Here is a 23,661-nt window from a genome sequence, read left to right as displayed (position 1 = left end):
TGTGAATCTCTCACCAAAGGATTTCACTGGAAGGGTGGATCGGGGAGGGCTTAGAAAAAACTGCCCGGGGGGGGGGGGGGGGCGCTTCTTTTAAAAAAGATCGTTAACTTTATCTTGATTTTCAACTCCTCCCGCGGCTGGAACCCAAGCTCCGTCTGGAGGAAAGAAAGTCCGGGCGCCCTGTGAAGGCAGACACACAGCATCCACGGACGCCTCCTACCTGTGGACTTTCCCTCCGTAAAAAGGCTTCGTGTGGAAGATCACTGTGGCCGAGTACCCCGTCTTGGCACAGCTGATGCTGACTTTGCCTCCGAGCTCCACCCAGGGGATGGTGAGAATGGAGCGCGCGTAGGCACTGGGCAAGGTGAACACGTACTCCTCCCCGTGCTCCAGGAGCCTCAGCACACCTCCAGGGAGAGAGCGGGAGAGAGTCAGGCACACAAGAACAGGGCAGCTGGGGATCAAAAGACATCAAGATAACAAACCAAGTAGCCTCCCGCGACAGAGGTCGCGTCTCCCACCTCTGCAAAGGTCAGCCCCTCGGCGGCCACGTGTTTATTTATCCCCTGCCCTACTGCGTGCCAGACGCTGCTGCAAATACAACAGTGAACAGACCACTTTCTTCCTTCAAGGAGAACACGAAGGTGGACATTAATCACCAACTGTGACAAAGGCAGGAGGGAGAAGTGTCCAGTGCCATGGAGGCCTCCAACAGGAGTTGATCTGGAAACAGAATTCTCCCGAAGGAAGGGAAGTTTGGACTACGTAAGAGTTGAGAAGGTAAATGTCGGGGGGGGGGGGGAGAACATGTGCAAAGGCCCTGTGGTGGGAAGGAGCCTGGTGAGCAGGGAAGGGCCCACATGCACAAAGGGAGGAGGGAAGAGGTGTGGATGTGCAGGCTGGCTAATTTGGCAGGGGCCAGACCTTCTTTTAAGCTTTGAAATAGCATGTGAAGGAGTTCTCCCTTTTCCTGAGAGCAGGAGAGACCTTCACGGTTCTCACGAAGCCAGAGAACTCAACCTGGACACTGCTATCAGCAACCTGGGGCAGGCAGTAGCCACATGGACAACCTGTCTCTGGATCAGGGGTTCTCCAACCCAGGATCCAAGCCTTAGGTGTGGAGAGGTTTCAGTCCTCCAGAACAATGCAAAATTGTGTGGTTTGTTTATTTTCTAGGGAAAGGGGCCACGATTTCCATCAAGATCTCGAAAGCTAACATGAAAGCCTTTAAACGCACATACTCCCAGGGCGGGGAGTCTAGTTGTATGCTGTCGTATAGTTTATATGCTACACAAGGTGCCCTCTGAGAGCTGAAATCCAACCCTTGCTCTGGCCTGCCTTGCTGGGCACCCACAGTCGAGGGCAGCATTTTACTGCACCCAAAGGCCCATACAGGCTGGCAGAGGCCCCGAGAACCAGGATACAGGCTGAGATGTGTTCCATGCAAGGAACCTTCTCAGCCTCCCACTCCAGCCCTGGGGCTCGGGGACCTGCACACGGCCTCACCCTCTATCCCAACTCGTTCCCAGCCTGGCCATCAACGGGTGCACTGTGCGTCGCAGGAAGGAACGTGCCGTCCTTCGGCCCCTCCCTGGTGGTGCCCCCTCCCCAGGCCCCTGGGGGTCAGTGGTGCCCATGTGTTGGCACTTTCTGGCTGCCAGGCATTCCTGGGGGCTTCCCACGCATTATGTCGGTTAAGTTTCACGACTCCATTTGGCAATAATTGGCATGTTTAAGTAAGCCTGAGGAAATCGAAATTCAGGTTAAGTAATGAGGCGGGTCAGCGCTCCCCTCTCAGGCCAGACACGTCTGTATCAAGGAGAGCCAGAGCGCGCCCAGTAGAGACAGTGTGTTTCTCTCAGTCCCGACGAGCTTGCCGGGGGGCTGAGGACAGATGGGACTACACCGTACAGAGAAGTCCTGAATGCCGAGTCGCTAAGGTCAGTGGAGGGCGCGGACAACTAGAACTCAGTTTACCCTCGAACATCCCCTGACTCCCCGAAGTGCTACCGTCTGCAGATAACCGACGACGCTCGTCTGGAACCAGCAGGCGCCCTCTCTGTTACCTCCAGTAAAGTCAGTTCTGCCGACGCACAGAAAGAGAGAAGTGGCCTGCAAGTCCGGGCGAACACGCTCACGTGTGTGCAGGGGGCTCGAGCACCCCCAGAGCGGAGGGTTGCTCACACACGTGGGGCACGTGCAGGAGCTGAGACCGTCAGGGAAAAACAGATTTGTGGGTCACTCACGATCACGCGGGCAGGACCGGAGGACAGATATCGTGGCAGCATTTAAATCTCCATCTCTCTCTCTCTCTCCCCCCTCCCCTCCCGCCCCGTCCTGCACAAATGGACGGAACATAGACACACAATAGCATGCTCTACTACGCCAAATATACCCAACATCAGAGCGGACCTCCCCGTTCTCCACCTTGCCTTAGCTCTCTAACTGAAGTCACGCATCTCCCTGAGAGTAAAGCCCCCAGGCCATCGAATGCTCTCACAGAGACCCTCATCCCTCCTCCTACAGGGCAGCGAGTAGACCCCCCCCCCACCCCGGATGGCCCTCGAGGCCCTGCCCTGTGGGCACACACGGAGGGATGACGTGTCTGGCAGGAGAATTACCCTTTGCTAGCTCAGTTCTGACAGTTTCTGAGCAGGACCCTTGGAGGAGAACAGCCGGGGCTGACACATTTGTTGTTTCAAAGCCCACTCTGTGTCTGACTTCCTCACATTCGGTGGCTTGAGCAGGTGGGAAATCGCAGCTAATACCAGACACAGGCAGGACACCCACACGCAAGAAGAACTGGAAGGAGAACCTGAGAAGAGGGGGCCACCTCGGACTTTCCTCCCTGGCCCAGTTCTACCCACAAGCTTCCAGGTCCTCCGGGGCCAGCCCCATCCGCACGGTGTCTGGGGCTGTGGCAGCTGGGAGAGGACCCCGGGTCCCTGCAGAGGAGACTTTCTCCGAGGTCCCGGAGAAGAGGCTGTCCCCCGTCCCTGGCCTCCGTGCTAATGGACTACTTGGTAGCAGAACCCTTCCACGGCGGCCACCGTGTCCTCAAGAGCGCCCCCCACTCCGACAGCTCCAGCATCGCTGACGGGTCAGCCCTTCCAGGCCGCAGCTGGGAGCGCACGGCCGGCCGGCAGCCTCTCTTCAGGCCAGGGCCACACAACCGAGCACCTTCGTGACGCAGCGTTGTACAGCTGATATTCTCTTTGCCACATATTCACGTGGACCCTGTGCCCCAGGGTTTTGTAAAGAGCTGGATGAGACGGAGACCTCCGAGGGGGGTCCTCTGAAGCCCTCAGTCACTCACCAGCCTGGGGCCTTACCTTCTCTGTGCCTCAGTTTCCTTATCCGTGACCCAGGGATGACAGTAGCCCCACCTCCACAGGCTGCGGTGAGGAGGAGAAGGCGATTCTAGAACTCAGCTAAAAGCACCCGCCTGGCACATAGCCAGACCCCAGAGGTTCTATATCCTAACTACTCCGCGCTCTCTGGAGCGGCTTTCTTGGAGGGTGAAGTCTGAGCAGCAGTATTTCCATTTCGGAATAAAGAGCGAATCACAAAGAGGCAGCGGGGTATGCACACGGGGGATGGAGAGAGGACGGAGACATCCTCTTCCCACTCATCTCTAGAAAAGTGTCTTGCAGGGGCACCTGGGTGGCTCGGTCGCTAAGCGTCTGACTCTTGATCTCAGAGTCGTGAGTTCGGCCCCGTGCCGGGCTCCACAGTGGGTGTGGGGCCTACCTAAAAAAAGAAGAAGAAAATGGAAGAAAGCAAAAGAAAAAAGGAAAAATCTCCTTCAAAGCTGAAGTCCACAGACATCAGTGAGCCCCAAAGCTGAGCTGGTAGGAAAGCACTGGGGAGACCACACTCCCGTGGCTCTTCTCTAAAAGTCCATAAATGTGCGCTTTCTCATTAAACACCTGCAATTATCCCTTCCCAGTCCGAACTCTTCTTTCAGGGCTGCATAAAACAAAACAAAACAAAAAAATCTGTCCCTGATATGAAGAAAAGACTATATTAAAACTAGACTTACAGATGGGCTCACAAATGAAGGTTCCTTTTTAATTAGCCTAAGAGCTGAGAGAAGCCAAAAAAAATGTCAAATAATCAATATTTCCACAGCGTGGTTAGTCTTCGAGCTGCAAGATTTCCATTTTCAATCCCACAGATTGATATACCAGTAAACATAAGGCAAAGCATTAAGATTTTCAAACTGAGACATTTAAAATACTTTCGCAGGCGCTCTCAATCTGAGGACCCACACTGTTCCAGCAGGCGGCTGGCTCTGGGAAGCACCAAACGGCAGGGCGAACGCGGACACAGGTCAGCAGGCCCGACAGCGTCCGCGCTCCCAAGCACCCAGCCGACCCGCACTTCTCTCGCTGGAACTAACAGCCTGTCCCCCCAGACTCAATTAAGAAGCGGTGCCACTTCCTGGGCTCTGGCTCCGGAGTTTTGGGGGGAGCAGGTTGCAAGAGCCGCTGAATACGCCTCGGTTCCCCCACAGAGCGGGTGATGAGCAGAGGGACCTCGTTTCCCCGGGGAAGGGCTGCGGGACCTGGGCGGGGGGGAGCCAGTCTCTGAGCTGCGACCTAAGTGACACTCTATATAATGGCATTTTATTGTAGCCAAATGTGGCACGGCCTAAAGGCAGTACTTTAAAAGATAAGCCCATGTATTTACATACAAAAATTTCCCGTGCACCCATGAAGATCTAATTTTTAAAATGAGGGGGTGGGAAAAAAAGAAGTTACTTCAGACGCAGTCAACAAATTCATGGAATCTGCTAGATCAGTACAAGGAAGTAGTGAGAAAAGAAAAACATCCTGGCTTCCCATCCCCTCAATCCCCCAAAGGAGCTCTGAATACAGGAACCAGAAACAACTTCTTTTTTTTTTTTTTTAAGATTTTATTTATTTATTTGACAGAGAGAGAGACAGCCAGCGAGAGAGGGAACACAAGCAGGGGGAGTGGGAGAGGAAGAAGCAGGCTCATAGCAGAGGAGCCTGATGTGGGGCTCGATCCCATAACGCCGGGATCGCGCCCTGAGCCGAAGGCAGACGCTTAACCGCTGTGCCACCCAGGCGCCCCAGGAACCAGAAACTTCTGCTCCAAAATTTGGGGACTCTTAAAAGTATTTTCTTGGGGGGCACCTGGGTGGCTCAGTCGATTGAGCGTCTGCCTTTGGCTCAGGTCATGATCCTGGGGTCCGGGGATTGAGCCCTGCATCTGGCTCCCTGCTTAGTGGGGAGTCTGCTTCACCCTCTGTCTCTGTGCTTTCCCTCTCTCTCTCAAATAAATAAGACTTTTTTTTAAGTATTTTCTGGGGAAAAAAAGGATCCTGGGTGTTACAGACCGCACATTCCATTAATATGAAAGGGGGATGTAGCTTCTGGAAGGACTTAGGGAAACGTAAGGCCTCACAAGAATGAGCCAAGGGTGGGGGTCCCCTGACCCTTCCCAGGTCCATTCACAGCAGGAATGCACTGGCTATGTCCAGGGAGGGCCCTTCCAGAGTCTCTTTCCAGAATTTTCTTTCTGATTTCAGCACTCTACTGATAAGTTCTACGTAGAATTTTCGAGCAGGGAGAACTGGGAGCAGCAGATTCTAATTCAGGGATGGCTTCAGTGAGGGTCTCAGGAGAGCGTGTTCCATGATCTCCCACCCACTGCATGAAGCGCTTTGTCCAGCGTGCCCAGGGCCGTGCCAAGTGAATCAAAGGCCCCAGGCCCTATCCTCCGCCTGTCGGGAACACCCTGAGACATCAGAGGCCCGCGCTCTGAGAGGCTCTCATTCGACAACCACCACCAATAACAGAAAGTGAAGGTGCTGAATCACCTCAGGGGGCGGGGAGTGGGGGACACGGTGGGGTAAAAGGACCCACCATTCTCAAGTGAAGTTCCAGAGGGGATAAACGGAGGTCACGTACGCCTCTGGGTGAAGGAAGGAGCCCCAGCCCAGGACAGAGCAGGATAACAAGAACCCAGGGAAGAGGCCAGAGAGGCGCAGAATGTGCCCGAAGGGCTGGGCCAGCATGACAACACAGTCAGACAGGCAACGCGGCTGTACACGGCCTCCTCACCAGAGCCCCCCCCCCCGCCCCCCGAGGTGGACGGCTGGGGAGAGACTGAGTTTCGCTGACTGAAGAATTCCCTAACGCACTAGATTTGCAAATCTTCACCTTTATGGAAAATGTCCAGATCTCTGTCCAATGTCAGGAATCCTGGCTCACGGGCCCAGACACTGGGAGGTCCCTGCGCTGTGCTCTCACTTGACCATCTGTGGTTTTGCCTTGCCTTGACCCGTGGCAGCAGGCCTTTGGCTGAGGGCACGGGAATCCCCAGAACCGCACGAGAATACATTTTCTCCGTACCTGAACAAGCAGTTAGCTTTATCAGAAGACATTATATTCAGTGAGCGCTTTACCCTGGCTTATCACAGACCGAAAGTGTGTGCGCGCGGGAGGAAGAGAAAAGAAACAACTTGTCTGCCTCCCTCCAGCTGCGCCCCTGGGCCCTCCCCGCTCCCACCTCGGCTGTTCCACCCAGCAGCCCTGCGGTGCGGCTCCAGCCACGGCCACCCTCCCTGGACTCACACCACACTCGGGAAAAGCCGAGTCCCTGCAGGCCTCTGAGCCAGCCACCGTGGCCGGGCCCCTCCTCTCTGACCTGGCCCCTCTGCTCAAACACAGCAGCCTCCACGAAGTTCCTAGAACAGCCCTGCCTCACACGCTTGCCCTGGGCATCCGCGCCTCCTGCTCTCCTGGCCTGGAGCAGTCTTCCTCCAGCCGTCTGCACGGCTGCTCCCTTACCCCCAGCAAGCCTTGACTCAAAGCCTACATTCTGGGGACGCCTGGCTGGCTCAGTCATTAAGTGGCTGCCTTCAGCTCAGGTCATGATCTCAGGGTCCCGGGATCGAGCCCCATGTCGGGCTCCCCGCTCAGCGGGGAGCCTGCTTCTCCACCCCCCCACCCCCCCCCCCCGTCTCTCCCCCTTGCTTGTGTGCACTCTCTCTCTCTCTGTCAAATAAATAAATAAAATCTTTTTTTGAAAAAAAAAAAACACCTTAAAAAAAAGCTGCATTCTTGTGGAGGTCTGCCCTGTGAACCGTGACAGCACCCCTCGGCCAGGCACCCCACTCCCTATCACCCCGTCCTGCTTTGTCTCGCAGAGCCAGTCACACGGCCCATTTCCTGCACGGGCCTTGTTTTCGGTGACTCACGCCTCAGGTGTCAGCTCTCTGAGGGCAGGGCCTTCTGTCTTGACCCCATCAGGGCGCCTGCCTGCCACCAAAAACGCCTCCATGCGTTTCCCAAGTGAACAAATAAACCCGTGGACTGTCTGAACCACCGTTAGAGATAAGCGAGTAAACACAATTGAACCAGGCCTCTCGGGAAGGTGCCGGCCATCCACGCCCGCGGGCGGTGAGCGTAAGGGAAGGTGTGAAGGGCCTCCACACTCCACCCCTCCAGCAAACAAACATTCCACCTTCCAATAATTCTTGATGTGGGCAACTTAGGATAAGGAGTGAAATGAAACAGGAGATCTGAATCTCCCGCACTGGATTTTTGTTTCTAAATCAAAGGGAAGGCTTTGCCAGGACAAACCTTGGGGCGCAAGGGGGACCTTCCCAGATGCCATCCCATCCTCACGCCGCCCCCACCCCGGCTCCCTCCCCACTGCTCCTCGCTCCCTCCCCTGCTTTACTTTTCTCCATAGCACCTCACACCTTCCAACACAACCAACATAATTTTATTTACCAGGAAAATAGAAGTAGAATGGAAGCTGAATGAGGACAGAGATTCTTTTTTTCTGGTCTATTTTGTTCGTACAAGTATCCACAGCTCCTAACATAATGTCTGGCATCTAGTAGGTACTCAATAAAAATGTCCTAAGGGAATGAGAGGTGTTCTTATCTCATGGATTTTGGAAGGGCTTCTAAGGAGTCATGTACTCCCTGAAACCGAAAACTAAATTTTGTGTTGGATTTTTTTCTTTCCTCGAGAAGAGAATCCATAGTCTGAGTCTCAAAGGAATCTGTGACTCAGAGAAGTTGAAGAACCACGAACGCAGATGCTTCCATTTAACAAGGATTATTATAGGTTTCTTCAAACAATGAATAAACTTCATTCACAGCTATTTGCTAAAATAGGAACGTGCGATCCACGAGTGCTGTGATTACATTGTTCTTGCTGCGGAAAGCTCTAGCAGAATCCAGAGATTTGCCTTGGGAATGTTTATGAGCAGATTCGGAAGAGGCAACACTATTTTCCTTATTGTCTGTGAGCCAGAACACGGGTGAGAATGAACAAAAATGTGTGTTCACAGATTTGGAGCCAACTCTTAATATTCACGCAAAGCTGAAAATAAAAATGGTACGTAAGGTGGGCCCCATATACGCATAATGTGTGAAGATCCAGGTGCATCCCATCTAATCTGCAACCTTGGCCCCACTGGGAAATTACCAGGGCCTGGTCCCAAAATAACAAAACCCGTCCCTCTTAACTACCCAGCCACCTCCAATTCCAAAACAAAATAAAAACAAAGAACTCCACACACGCCGTCATCAATCATCTCTCAGGTGTACGAACACCACCGTGCGAGAGCCAATCCCCGCCAAACGTACGACATGGCTTACCTTCCCCTATCATGGAGACCCCCACGGACATGCCCATGAACTTGCTTTTGGTCCATACGTGAGTGTTGACGCACAGTCTCTTCTCCTTGCACTCACAGTAGAAGCAGGAGATGGGTGGGTGATGGGACACCTGCTCGGCCACAAACCTCAGTTTGTAGCTTTTGGAAGGGTCCTCGGCCATCGGGTGCTCGTGGCCAGCAGGAGAATGGGCAGCAGTCCTCTTTGGCTTGACCCTGTCTTTGGGGACCTCCCAGGAGCAGTGAAACGTCTCACCGATGATGGGGTTGTAGGGCTTCTTGGCCAAGGCCCCCTTGCGGCCCTCGTGGAAGGCCGTGAGATAATACTCCACGAAGCAAATGACTCTCTCCTCCGGCGTGGCCCCGGCGGTGATGGCCAGCAGCAGGTCTGGGTGCGCCATGAAGTCTGCGTACATCTCCAGCAGGGATCGCTTCTCCAGGATGAACGTGGGAAGCACCACCTACGTTCGGACGGAGACAAAGTCAGACAGGAGACCCCGTGATGACACAAGGAAAGCTGCACCCCCACCGAGCAAACCCTGATCCTGGCGTCAGCCAGGAAGCTTTCTTTTATTCGTATACCAATGACAGATCGGGGGAACGATGTCCAAGAAAACAAGGTGGGAGACGTGGCTGCAGGGGCAGCAAAATACTAACCCGCCTTCGTGGACGAGATGGCTCGAGCAGCTCTCTTTTCTGCTCATTTGGACCCGAACGGCGGTCTCCGCCTCCCTCTCCACCGCTGTCACTGTCCTCACACAAAACCCTCTTTTAGGGGCGCCTGGGCGGCTCAGTCGTTAAACATCTGCCTTCGGCTCAGGGTCCCAGGATCGAGTCCCACAGTGGGCTCCCTACTCAGCGGGAAGCCTGCTCTCCCTCTCTCTCCCACTCCCCCTGCTTGTGTTCCCTCTCTCACTGTCTCTGTCAAATAAATGAATAAAATCTTAAAAAAAAAAAAAACCCTCTTTTATTCCTTGTTACTTAGAGATGTGAAGAAAAGAGCTCGGAGGGACTTTTTCCTTTTCTTCCTGACATCAGACACAACCAAGGGCGGGGGTTCAGTGTGTCCCCCCGAACACGGAGCCTGGGGGTTTGCTGGTGCCGCATCACGGGGGTCCGGGTCGACCTGCACACACCACCACTGAGCATGTCTATTTGGAGATCTCTGTTAGAAGAGCAGCATACAAATCCCGACATGATCAAGACAGAGCAGGAGTGAGGAAAGGGCCCCTTGGCGCAGGTCTCTGGGAGGGAAGGCCAATTAGCGAGCCAGCGAATGTCCAGAGAGCTGCCACGGAGAAGAGGGGCCATGTGTGGGGGCTGCTCGGCAAGGCTGGGCCAGAGGAAATGAGCAGAAGTCACAAAGAAGTGGGCTGGCACTTAATACGGAATCTTCTGGTAAACGGACCGGCACTCGGGCTACTCCTGGGTTTGTTAGGGCATCACTACTAAAGAGGAGTAGAGATCTGAACGCCTCTGTCAGGGACAAGACAGGGACTCCTCGCGGATCCAGAGTGGACCCAGGCGCTCATCAACCCCAGTGAGGAGCTCAGGTAAAGCCAGCGAAGGCCACTGTGAAACTGGGCTGGAAAGCAGGTCACTCAGTACTACCGCTGACATGCGGAGGAGAGCGAGTCTGCTTCTCACTGCTCGAGCGTGATCTTAAAGCAACTTCGTTATTGGGGATCCATATCCGCCCACTTGGCTACAAGTCACAGCTCCCTTTGTCCTGGAGCGTCGCACGTTCTCCTCCTCGTGTGGAATCACAGGATTCTGAAGCTGGAAGGCCGACCATGGCCGTGGCCTGCTGGCTCCTAACACCCTCCGAGAGAGAGGGGGTGGGGGCACACGAGGGCAAGGCGACGCAGCTGGCTTACACTCCCTCCTCAGGACGGAGTCTGTCCTTCCTCCATATAGGCCCCAACTCCCGAGCAAATATTCTCTGACCGCGAATGTCAGAAGGCTTACAGATCTGCTACCCCGCCTCCACCTGGGTTTGCTCAGACCCTCCTTGCAAAAGATGTAGATACCGTGCAAGAGAGATGTCCTGAGAGAAGGAGCCCGCCAGGCCGACCGATCGGTAAAGCACAGAGATTTCAGAGGAAACAGGAGAAAGCCCAGCCCACCAGAGAGATGACTCTGGTATCTTTTTTTTTTTTTTAAGATTTTTTAAATTTATTTGACAGAGAGAGACACAGCAAGAGAGGGAACACAAGCGCAGGGGGTGGGGGTGGGAGAGGGAGAAGCAGACTCCCCGCTGAGCAAGGAGCCCAATGTGGGGCTCGATCCCAGGACACTGGGATCATGACCTGAGCCGAAGGCAGACGCTTAACCGCCTGAGTCACCCAGGCGCCCTAAATCTGGTATCTTTATTAACACTTTTCTTTAGGTTAAATACTATGTCAGAGGAAAGAGTATGTGCACGTGTTATGTAAAAAAGCAGCCAGATGTAAAGTTAAACAGACAACACCATCCTAGTATCATAAAAAGACCCCAAATGTTAACATGTATTTCTTGCTGTTAGAATTAAGTGATCTTTACATTTGTTTTTCTGAGTATCTTTCCACTTTCTATTTACAATATGCTGGAAGAAAAAAAACATTACTTAAAACACAACTATGCAAATCAATGGAGATTTCCACATTTTCTTTCAGCCAGAACTTGACAACACTGAGAATCTGGCTGCCCAAGGACCTGAGCTGGCCAGGTAAAGCACATTCTGGCTCAGAATGGCCTTTCAGAGGCCACTGTGATTACTTCCTACATCTTTTATGGTCATCACTCAATGGCCGTCATTGTGTGGCTCTCTTCCAAAGGGGCTCTTGGGGGCTAGGTGGCTGCGTTCTCCCCGTGGCCTCCCTCCACGCACGCGGCCAACAGCAGAGTAAAGGGGAGGCAGAAGCAGCCCCACACACTCACCATCGCTCCCTCTCCTGCCCCCAGAGCTGCCCAAGGTCTCCCCTGGGAGCTCTGCTCAACAGGCTGCTCGGGGACTATGGATTTAACGAGCCTTGGGAACACCCCCAGTGAGGCCAAACCAACTAAAAAGAAAAAGGAGCCCTAAATGTCTGCATCTCCGGGCCTTCCCCAAACCACCCCATTTCTTGTCCCCTCCCTTCCCCGGCAGGGCCCCGTGATCACAAAGGAACCTGGGAGGGTAAGGTCAGCCTTACCCAGACAGACAGGATTCCCATGAAGGGGGCTCCGGGCCTTGACTTGCACCCTTCTCTGCCCCTGCGGACTGGGGCTTCCCCGGCAACAATTCCAGCTCTGGACAAGGAGAACTGTCAAGTGTGTACCCGAGATTGAAATTACAAGGCGACAACTGGCTACCGTGGTTACTCTCTTGGTATATATTTTTGAAAAGGGCAAGACCATAAGGCAGTTCCCCTAACTTAGCATTTCTGAACTCCGAAGCCGAAGGATTAAAACAAAATGACTAGGATAAAGAGCTCCACTCAGCACCCCAAATCACTGAACAGCAGAACGGAAAGGGACCCTCCGGGTGATGGAGTCGAACGTCCTGGTCTCACAGCTGAGGGGACAGAGACAGGGAAAGGGGAGGGAAGGCACCACACAGGAACCCTGGGGCTCCCAACTGCCACCCAAAGTTCTTCCCATTACCCCGACACGTCACAAGTGTCTGCTTCTGGCTAACAGCAGCATTTTCTTTCCCTCGGCGGACTAGGGAGGTAAGAGTTCACTGAACAGAACAACTGGGACAGCTGGGCCACCTCACCTACTGCCACTGGTTAATTAGTGGGGGGCAGGGGGCGCCTGGGTGGCTCAGTCGGTTAAGCCTCCGACTTCTGATTTCAGCTCAGGTCATGATCTCGGGGTCCTGGGATCGAGCCCCCCATCAGGCTCTGCACTCAGTGGGGGTCTGCTTCTCCCTCTCCCTCTGTTCCTCCCCACACCCACCCCCGCTTGCTTGTGCGCATGCTTTCTCTCTCAAATAAATAAACAAATCTTTAAAAAAAAATAAATAACTGGGGGCACGAAGTGGCACACAGGAAAGGGGGACACATGAGCCCCACCTTCTGGCCCACTCTACTCCTCCTGGAATGACTAGGCAACCCACCTGTCCAAAAATTATTAATTACTATGGGGAGGGAGACCATCGGCTATGAAGAAAGGCAAGCACAGCGCCCCCATCTGGAAAAGTGTGGCTCTGGCTTCCTAAACTGGCCTCCCTGCTTTCCGTCAGGCCCATCTTGATTTCTTCTCCACACCACAGCCAGGCCCATCTCTCTAGAATCTCTACAAGAGATAAATGAAGTCCAGTCTGGCCCCCACCTCCCTCTAGTGGGACATTATCCCTCCCTTTCTGCCCCCAGCCCTCCCCTTACAAGTACCCACCCCTCCCCCCACACATTCAAATCCTATTTTCCCTTTTTTGCTCTCCTCCTGCCTCAACTGAACAATGAACAGCTATTCCGCTCAAGGGTACCCTCCTCTGTGAAGCTTTTTCTGATCAGCCTCTCACAACTCCCTCCTGGAGATCCTCACCACACTCCACGCGTCTGCACCATGCCATCAACAATGCTTGGTGTGATAAACAGCATTATGGGGGGGGGCCTGGGGGGCTCAGTCAGCTAAGCACCTGCCTTCGGCTCAGGTCAGGATCCCAGGGTCCTGGGATCAAGTCCTGTGTTGGGCTCCCCACTCAGCAGGGAGTCTGCTTCTTCCTCTGACCCTCCCCCAGCCCATGCTTGCACGAGCTCTCTCTCTCTAATAAAAAAAAATATTTAAAAAAATTAAAAATAAGAGCATTACTGGGACAGTTTGGGAAAGTTTTACTGTGAGCCACATATGAGACAGTATTGTATCAACGTGATATCTCCCGAGTATGTCAAGGGTATCGTGTGGGAGGATGTCCTTGTCCTCAGGAGAGGCACACTGGCAGATGCAGGGGAGAACAGTCCTGTTAGCAACGTACTTGGAAACGGTTCATCCAAAACCAGACAGACACGCTTACATACAGGCACATCTGTGGGGCTGCGGAGCGAGAGGAGGGGGAGAGAGAAGGAGAGAGAGCGGGAGGGAGCAGAGAAGGGAGAAGAAAAGCAAAGCAGCAAAGCAGCAAAATGTGAACAACCGGCAAATAATGGCGAAGGTTACAGGGCAGTTCTCTGTACTATTCACAGCTCCACCACAGATGGGAAAATGCACAAAATAAAAAGGTGGAGGGAAAAGAAAGAAGGCTCTACTAGGGACGCGATACCTGAGAACTTACCGATTTTCAAAGCCAGGCCCTCCCCAAATTGCAGACCCAGGGAACGTGGGCTCACGGCCACCAGCAAGTCCAACCCACATGGACATATATTCTATACTCGAACCTGATGCCGCGGCTTTGTCAGAGCTGGGAAAAGCAGAATACCCGGAGAGACGGAGGGGACGGACTGAGAGGGGAAGGACGAATTCTTCTTTCCTCCCTTGTTGGTCTGTCTTGTTGGTGTGTGTGCCGAATACCAGACCAATGCCTTTCAAAAACAGCACCCTGAACAGTTCAGACAAGATAACATATTTTCACTGAAGCAGATTTCTATCTCGCAGACCTTCTCCCTGCCTGGAGTGTGTGTGCGTGCACGCCTTTGCAAATAAGTCACTTCATCATCTGTTCCTTGGGCAGTGGACACTGGAGATACAGAGCCCTGAAGTGGTGAGTGCTAACTGGGCTGTCTGCCCCCAACGGAGACGTGAGTGATGGCCCAGCTGTGCAGACCGACAGCATCCAAATGGCTGGGATCCCCGCTGCAGACTTATCGAGCCATCAATAAGGGCTGCCTTTTCTCCCATTAACATAATTAAGACAATGAAGTGCTTTGGGGAAAGGAGGAAAAAAAAAAAAAAGATCTGCATTTGGGACTCTGAGAACAATTAATTACATTTAAAGTTGCATCAGTCTAGAAGTAACTAATCTCCAGGTTGGGCTCTCAGAGCTTTGAAATAATCAGTTGGCCACCAAGACAGTCAGAGGGTCCAAAGAGAGAGAGTGTCTTCCCCTGAACAGGGAACACAGCAGCCTTCGGCAAAGAAAGGCCAAAAGCAGGTGCAGTTTTCTCTAAAGAAACATCCGTTAACTTAATAACCTTGAGAATCATCTATATAACTCTGTCCTGAGACAGTCGGACCCACCCAGTGCCAAGGAGCAGGCACGGAGAGGCTGAAACCACCACCGAGACGGATATATGTAATCCTCTAAGGAAACCAGGAGAAACCAGGAGAAGTACACAAAACTCCAGCCTTACCGAATAAAGCATAGATAATTCACACTGCCAAAGGGTTCTTTCCTTAGCCAACAGGGTGCTCTCCTGGCTTTCCTTAAAATGCCACCCCCCGGGCACCTGGGTGGCTCAGTCTGTGCCTGTGGCTCGGTCCGTGCCTCCGGCTCAGGTTGTGATCCCAGAGTCCCAGGATCGAGCCCCTCTCTCTCTCAAATAAGTAAATAAAATCTTGTGCTCTCTCTCTCAAATAAATAAATAAAATCTTAAAAACAAACAAACAAAAAAAAAACCAAACCAAGATTTGGAGAGAAGAGCCAAAGGCATCAGGAAGGGAAGCAGACACAATACTGGGGGGAATGCGACACTGCATCCCCACAGTTGCCTCTGTGGGGGTTCATTTCCAGGGTAAACCCGGGCTCTTCTGACCCTTCTCAGAAACACTTCCCCCTTGGAAGGAGCTGAAGCATAGTGACACTGATCTTTGGCATACTGTGACTAAACCTGGAAACTTAGCCTACTGAGGCCCTCCAAGGAGAAAACCCGTACGCCCAACACGTCTGCTACTCCCTCATGCTAGGATCAAGAAGCCGCAGAGACACACGGCCCGTCGCACTAGTTGTTGGTGACGGCCAAGACCAACTTGGTGGAAGGTTATGCGGCCAGTCAAGTATACACGGGCAAGGACAGCGTTCTCCTCCTCGAGCCCACCAGTGAGGACACGGCTGTTTGCCGTAGTGGGATCTGTGGGGTCAACAAACCGCATCTGTGCACCAGATCTCCACCTGGTTTTGCAAACGGTGCTACTGCAGCAATTCAAAGGATTCTTAAGCATCGTAGAAATGTACCAGTTATCTCGGTAACCCTCTCTCACAAAGTGAGACTTGTCTGCCGTAATTGCTGGTGGAAGCAGAAAGAGTTACGGGTCCCTGGGAAAAGAAAGAGGAAGACCTAGCTTTCTTGACATAAGAAAAGTCATTTGAGGCAACCCCCCCCCCAGCCCCACCCTGCCACCTTATGAAAGAAGGTAAGAACAGCCACTCTCGGGCCAGGAGCTGCATTATGGGAGACAATAAATCAGTGGGAAAACTCCCAGGGCAGATTCAGAGGTAAAGATGGACTAGATGCACATAGAATTATCTTTGCGGGATCTGAAGTCCCCTGAGCACTCAGACACTGGCCCAAGAGGAGCCAGAGATTCGGTGATGTGGACCCTTGCCGCCCTCCTGACATTGACCTAAACTCTGTCACCTTAAGATGACTTCTCCCCCAACTTCATGCTGTCTGCACCACTGGGCAAGCCCCTTCGTGAATACATATGCACCCTTACCTTGAAACTGCCCCAGTTTGGTTGTTCGGGGAGACACTGCTTTGGGAAAGATCCCTGGTGTTCATATTCCTTTACTTGTGGCAAATAAAATCCTTCCTTTTCCTAGTCTTTTGCTCGGTTGTGCCTTTGGGCTTAACACTCACCGAGAGGGGAGCCCGGCTTCAGGTAACAATGGGATATGCACTGTGTACCTTCAGGGTCAGGGACCTCCTCACCTGAGGAGAGCCCGATCCTCCCTCCCTTTGCCTTGCCCTAGTTTTAATCACAATCTCTATCCCCCAAATTCCCACCTACTCTGTGGAATCACTTGTGCCACCTAGAACAACACGAAATCCACTGTTCTAGATCTCCCTCTCACCTGATCCCGTAAAATTGGACTTTAGGCTAACCACCCACTGCCTCCCCGCCCAGAGGGAATCCATGTGGGCCACCTTGCTATCCATAACTACCACCCTCCTCCATCATCTCAGTTCCAAGCAGCCCACTCTCCACCCATTACCCGTGATGTCCCATCTCACTCCACCTCATCCCAGCCCCACCAAGAACGACAGCCTCTTGACCCCGTTCTGCCCACCACCTCCTCGCAGCCTCGTTTCTCAACACACGGGCGTGGAGTCCATGGCCCTGCCTTACACTTACCCCCTCTGATCTCTGATCCCCCACCCCCCCAGCTCTGCCACTTTCTCCTGCTCGGGTACTAACCGAGTGAACCTCAAGTCTGTCATTATCCAGCTCCTCTCACTCTCCATGCCTCAGCTTACAGTTCAACCTCCCTGGAGGGAAAGAAGACGACACGCGGATGGGTCTTACTACAGCCGTGACCTACAGCAAACTTACGTGCCCCTGTGGGGGCGTGTGGCCATCCTCCTACCTTCTAGGTCGCCCTGAGATGACCACTCCTTTCCCGCTGCTGTCTGATCCTTCCCCAAATCTCTCACGACCCCCACTCTGTATTGCAGGATACAATACCGCTCCTGCGGTCCCTGGGACAAGCGAAGCGGCACAGGCAGCACACACACGATCATTGATCATCGAAAAGCCAGCCCTCCTGCGGCACTTCCCTCCTGCGCTCTGAACCCCTCGCACGCCAGGTGCATGCACTCGCACAACAGCCCCCGCAGAAGGTACAGCTGTCCCGGGTTCACAGGAAGGAAACTGAGGCACTCAGGTTGGGGAACTCCATTAGGGTGCCACCCCGACGGTCTGGCTCAGGGCCACCTGCTTCACCCCAGGCTCTCCAGCCAATGTCCCAGCCTCTGCACCCCGGGCTCTGCCTGTTCCCTGAAGGCAATGGCTGCGCCGTCCCATCAAAGGGTGACCCTCCGCCCATGCTCTCGGCCCCGTGCCCTCCTACTACTCGGCTTCCTACAGCCACCACCCCTCCCCTCTCTATTCCCACCAGCACCCAGACACCTTCAGAAACCAAGCCTCCCAAGTGCAGGTCCACCTCCAGCTTCCACCTAACTTTCTGCTCCCCTTTTACTATATTCAAAGCTCTTGAAACAGCCATCTTTCCCCTCCGCCACCACTGTTCTTCCTATTCTCCCTTAAACCCGCCCCATCAGACCTTGATAAAAACAAGCGTGATGGTCTATTTCCAAGTCCGATCTTTCTGGAAACCTCCGACAACTGCACAGAGCCAATGCTCCTCTCTCCTGGAAGCATTCTCTCCCCGTGGCTCCATGACCTCGCACTCCTCTGCTCTCTGTCCTACCTCCCTGGCTGGCCCTTCTCAACCTCTTTTCCTGGATCCTTCTCATGCCCCCAACCTCTACATAGTGGGGTATCACAGGACTCAGTTCTTGGACATCCCCTATATCGCCCCTCACCCCCCAGAGGAACTCATTCCCATCTCCTGGCTTCAAACACCCTCTGTTCCTTGTTGGTTCTCAACCTTGTACTTGAACCTCACTCGTAACCCTCAGACTTCTACACCAACTGCCTACACTCCCTCCCTCCCCGAACGCCTAACGACGGCTACGGCAGACCTCAGAGACCCACGACGAATTCGAGACAGCCCCAGCCTGCTCTTCCCCGTCTCCGTAAGGGGACGGTCGTCTGGGGCGCTGGTGGCCTTCAGCTCCTACAGAGCACACTCGTTTTAACCCATTCAGAGGAAGTGACACTGGGCCACTTTGGAGCCTAAGTTTTTAAAAAGCAGTTCTCAGCTTCACTCTGGTCCTCACGGGAACTTTGAGCCACCCTGTGAGATGTCTGGCTTCCCAGCTGGACAGACCCCGGGGGAAGGATACACGGACAGAGATCCTAAGACTTCGTGGGGGGGGGGGGCAGCTGTCGCAGCCACGTCCAGCGCACCACCAACCCGCCAGCTGACCAGAGGCACGCGAGCGACCGCGGACAAGACTGGCAGCAGAAGGGCCCAGCCGAGCCCGGCGCAGATTGCGTAGCTGTGAACAAACGAGATGGCTGTCTGAAGCTACGACATTTGAGGTGCTTAATGCCTCAGCAATGGGGATCGGAAACGAATGGCAGCTCTCGTTTTCATTCTTCCGGCGGCTCGGGTCAGAATCCCAGAGTCGTTCCTTACTCCTCTTTCCCTCACGCGCCGTGTCCAGTCCATACGCGATCAGGACATCCACATCCTGTGGGGGCACCCAAAATCTGCCACTGCCACTCTGCCATCATCCCTCACCTCCTCCCTGTGTCTACCCTTCCCCCGCTGCCTACACCCCACTCACCAGCACCCCCGTTCTCCTTCCAGGGGAGTCAGAATAATCCTTTACAAGTACAAGAAGGGCCACTGTGTTTCTTTGTTCGAAACCCTCCAGTGGCCGCCACGTCACTCAGAGCACTGTCCCAAGTCCTTCCAGTGTCCTAGGAGCGCCCCCGCATCCAGCCCTGCCGTCCTGCCAACTTCTTTCCCGCCAACCCACCCACTCCATTCTGCGTCAGCCACACGGGCATCCCTGCTCACCCTCAAAACGCCAAACAAGGGCCCTCAGACGCCGCCACCGCACAGTCACCTGGCTGACCTCCTCATCTGAACCTCGTCTCTGCTCCAGTGGCACCCGGGAGCGTCCACTCTGAGCAGGGCATCGAAGGAGTCTGTCCCCCTCCCCTGCACTGTCTCCTTTCACCCTCCCGCCAGGCTCTGCTTCTCTGCGCTGTTCTCGTCTCTCTCGTTCACTGTCTGCCTCCTTCCGTCACCCCACCAGCTCCAGGGCGGGGATGCTGAAGGTTTTGTTCACCGTTGCACTCCCAGGGTCTAGAACACTACCTGGCAGGTGTGTGGCTCCACGAATACGTGAACAAATGCATTACTAACTGTTGTCTTACACACCCCTGAAGAGTAGGTTAAGGTCACAGACGTCCAAGCTCCACAGAGGGGCATTCTGTGGCCCCTCTCCCTGGAGTCCAGGTGGAGCACAGCCCCTCCTCATGTTTCTCACCTACATCAAACCCTCCAAAGCTTTCTTGTTGCCCTCAGGATCGAGTTCGCCCTCCTTCACGTGACCCACAAGGGTCCACAGGATCTGACACCACTACCCACTCCAGGTTCAACCGTGCCGCTCGCCAGCACACGCTGGACTCCAGTCACTCTGCCTTGTGCTCTCCAGCTTTGCCCATGCTGTTCCTTCTGCCGGGAATGCCCCCTCAGTCCTTCCACTAATGCCTATCATCCTTTGGCCTCAACCTAAATGTCCCTTCCTCAAAGAGCCCTTCTGTGGCCCACCACCTTTCTGTGGTTCCTTCTTTCTCTCTCCCTTTCCTTTCTAGGCTACCTACAATTTGTGAAAATGAAGCAGGTCATCCAGCAGAGATATTCACCAGCAACTTGGGGTTACAGAAGCATAGCTGAGGGAGGAGGGCAGCCAGGGGTGCTTTTAGAGGCAAGACCAGCTACCTATTTTGTGAGGGCAAAGGGAAAAATGAAAATGCAAATCCCCTTATTCAAAATTATTAAGAATTTCAAGAGAGGGGCACCTGGGTGGCTCAGTTGGTTAAGCAGTTAAGCGACTGCCTTCGGCTCAGGTCGTGATCCTGGGGTCCTGGGATGGAGCCCTATGTGGGGTTCCTTGCTCAGCGGGGAGTTTGCTCCTCTGCCCCTTCCCCAGCTCATGCTCTCTCTCTTCCTTGCTCTCTCTTGATCTCTCAGGTAAATAAATAAAATCTTTAAAACAAAAAATTCAAGAGAGCAACAGCAGAACATTCTATCAAGCACAGGACGCCTCTGAGCACAGGGGCTGTGTGACTCCACTGGTCACACGCCCATGAAACTGGCCCCGTCCGGTGACCACGGTTAATTAACTCAGGCAAAATGTCGCACTGGATGCCCAGCCATGCTGGTGACTTGTGGCTGTGTCAATACTGGCCACCTCCTCAAAGATGGGGCGGTATACTTGTTTCACGGAGAGTCTTCTCCGTGTTTGACTTCTTGAGTCAAAGAAGATCCCAGCTGTCTGCTCATCAGATGTTCCAATCGGGCTAAGTTCTTCCACTTGGCCAATCCAACACAAGCTAAATTAACTTCATGACATAGGCCAATGCCAAGAAGAGAAAAGGAGACAGTAAGGAAACAGAGATTTTCATCAACCTTTCTACGACACAATAGAAGATTTACCTCTTCCTCTCACAAGCATTTCAGCTCATCGACTGTTCCCTTGGTTCTCGAATGATAGCTTCTTCCCAGTAAATAAGTTAATGAACTACAGACCAGAAAAGCTTTCCTTTCAAATAGCCAACTGAGTATTGGATAAACACAACATTTGCTCTTTTAGGAATAGACCACAGCTCCAGAACTGCAAAACAATTATATCCGAACAAAATAATAACAGGAGGTGCACGCTTCCTAGGACTTACTTTAAAACAAGAGAGCCACGATGCGAGGCCTCTGAGACACTCAACCTGCTACAATAGAGCCCTCTCCGTATTTGATTGTGCCTCTCCACATCCAACCTGCACGACTGCGGTGCCTCTGACTTCTCTCTCCTATATCATTCAGGATTCTACATCAGTGTTTCACCAAATATTTTTTAATACGATCCACAACAAGAATATGTTTTACGTTGTGACCCCGTACACATGGCTCAACAGAACGAAATAAAAATTTCGTGGGCAGTACACTCTGAGATTTTCCATTGTGTTTTACTTCATTTTCTAGAAATGATCATGTGACCCACTACACTGGTTTTACGACCTCCTAAATGGGTCCTGCCCCACAGTTTGGAAATGGGGTTTTAGATCATACTAGCATATATTACTACCCACGCTCCTTCCACCAGATCTTAATGCAAGCTCTACTGGAAGTGCCACGAATCCACGAAAACAAAAAAGAAGCGGCTTTTAAAAAGGCAAGCATTTAAGGGCACCTGGGTGGCCCAGTCAGTTAAACATCTGACTCTTGATTTTGGCTCAGGTCATGATCTCAGGATCGTGGGATCGAGCCCTCAGTGGGGTTATCTCCCTCTCCCTCTGTCCCTCCTCTCCCACACACTCACGCTCTCTCTCTAAAATAAATAAATAAAACTTTAAAATAAATGTATAAATAAAAAGGCAAGCATTTAAATGATTCCTCTAGCCAAAAGGACAGGAGCATTCTAGAGCTAGAAGGCTCCAGTGAAGGGAATTAGGCAGGATAACGCAGAGCAGGTCATCAGGGCTTGATGGGCAGATCCAAGCAGAGGGTGGAGAGCGGCGAAGGCAGGGAACCTTCTGAGGTCAGGCCTCCCCAGCGTGGGGCCACCATTTTCCTTAAAGTGCCACAGTCTCCCAGAATATCAGACATGCTCACATTCAAACACAGAAAACATTCTGCGGAAAAGGCTTTTCTGTCCTCTTTGAGGCTCCCCACTCCTCGGTCTCCCGTAAGCCGTCAGTCACCATCTTGTCATCTTCCTCTTCAAAGAATCTCTCATACCCGCCCCTCCCCTCCTGGTTCTCTGGCCTCCAGCACAGTCTGAGGTGAACCTGTGGTATCCAGACCTGTCACAGCAGGCAGGCAAACAATTCAACCACACTCAAGGCAGCTTCCACCGGGGAGGGGGGTTCAGTGGCGTGGACCATCTCGAGCATGTCCACATTTTTCTGGCTGGCCTTCAGGCTCTAGAATCTCCATTCCCCAGCGCACCCTCTCCCCCGGGTCTCTCCCCCGTAGCTGTCCCTCTACCACACCACTCAGTCTCATCTCCCAGGGAGTGCTTGGTCAGGTTAAGAGTGATGTCATGCCTACTGCGAGTCCAGCACTGGGCTGGGGCCCTGCTCGCTCCCTCCCATCTCACACCCCCCCTTCCAAGGAGGTATCAGAATTCAGTATCTGGCTAGAAAGGCAACAGGTGGTCACCCCACCCTCCCCATGCCACAATACAACCCTTCAGCTACATACAAAATTGCTTTCCCTGCTTGCCTCCAGCATGAAGCCACTGCTTGGGGTGAGGCAGGATCTCTATGGGCCCAACAACTTGCCATCAGTAGTCTGGACACCGGGTTCTCTTGATGCTGCCCCCCTAGGATGAATCCTGGCTGAGCACAGCACCAGGAAGAGTCAGGTGCACTTCTACCAACCAGCAGGTCTGCTTCCTTGCAGGTGGGTAATGGGATCTGAGTTCCCAACAAGGTTGCCCTTTGGGGACTAGCTGTTGAAGCTAATGCCAGCGGGCAGCAGGCTGTGGCCGGGCATGCAGTGGCCTTAATCCCGGGGCCGCCATTTTCCTTCCTCCCGTCGTTCTCTCTGGGGCCAATCTGCCGCATCTGTCTCTACATCTTCAATCTTCTCTAGAACACAGCAGGAAACAAAGAAATCTTATTCTGAATTTTCCCTATCATTTCATGTGCTTCTTCTGACGCAAGAACAGCAGTTCCTCCAGACAGTCAAACGCAGCGCTCGTGCTCTGAGAGAGGCATTTATGTAAAAACGTCCTTTCAAATTATCCCTTGGAATACCCATGCTCGAGTGCCATTCTGGCCTTTTCCCCACTCTCCTTCCCCAGTCTCACCACGGTGAAGAGCATGTGAATAGAGGAGGCTTGGGGGGTGAGGGGAGACAGAACCCAAGCCATTGGCTGCAAACCCAGTGGGCCATGCCAACCTACCTTGGTCAAATCCATTCCCAGTTTGAGCTGTGAAATGAGATGAAGAATTATACTCCGTTGATCCTCCATGACGCCCAATTCTGTCTCTTCCTTATCTTCAGTGTCACTTTTTTCATCTTCGGACAAAACCAGTTCAGGGCCTGAATTTGGCTAAAACAAGATCATCGATAAAAGTCACCAGCTGGTCCAGCAGAAGTCAGAAGCACAGCATAGAGACCCATATGCTTAGCAATGACAGAAGGGGCCCAGTCCTGCTGCACAAAGAGTTTCTCTGTAAGCCAGTCCTATTAGCCGGGGTGGAAGAGGACACTTTCGGGGTGTAGACCCTTTTTGGGATGCTTTAGCTATTGTGCATGTCCATTCATTTTCCCCATCATCTGCTATTAGTGAACTT

At 53.1% G+C, this 23,661-nt stretch overlaps 1 protein-coding gene across 4 annotated transcripts in view; it reads right to left on the bottom strand.

Moving 5' to 3' along the window:
* OSBPL10 (oxysterol binding protein like 10) overlaps window positions 1–23,661 on the bottom strand; it is a 291,431-nt gene that overhangs the window by 7,216 nt on the left and 260,554 nt on the right. For all 4 annotated transcript variants that reach the window (XM_087870137.1, XM_087870136.1, XM_087870139.1 and 1 more), the window contains 3 exons: window positions 23,268–23,417; window positions 8,648–9,125; window positions 221–407 (listed from right to left, as the gene is read on the bottom strand). In XM_087870137.1, coding sequence (XP_087726263.1) covers window positions 221–407; window positions 8,648–9,125; window positions 23,268–23,417 — 815 coding nt within the window. The remainder of the gene's footprint in view (window positions 1–220; window positions 408–8,647; window positions 9,126–23,267; window positions 23,418–23,661) is intronic.

Source organism: Ursus americanus, chromosome 20, assembly GCF_024610735.1.
Source record: "Ursus americanus isolate L20-20 chromosome 20, mUrsAme1.1.p, whole genome shotgun sequence".
NCBI classification, from domain to species: domain Eukaryota; kingdom Metazoa; phylum Chordata; class Mammalia; order Carnivora; family Ursidae; genus Ursus; species Ursus americanus.
Note: the sequence above shows the minus strand (reverse complement) of the source record. Positions and strands in the feature narration are given on the sequence as shown.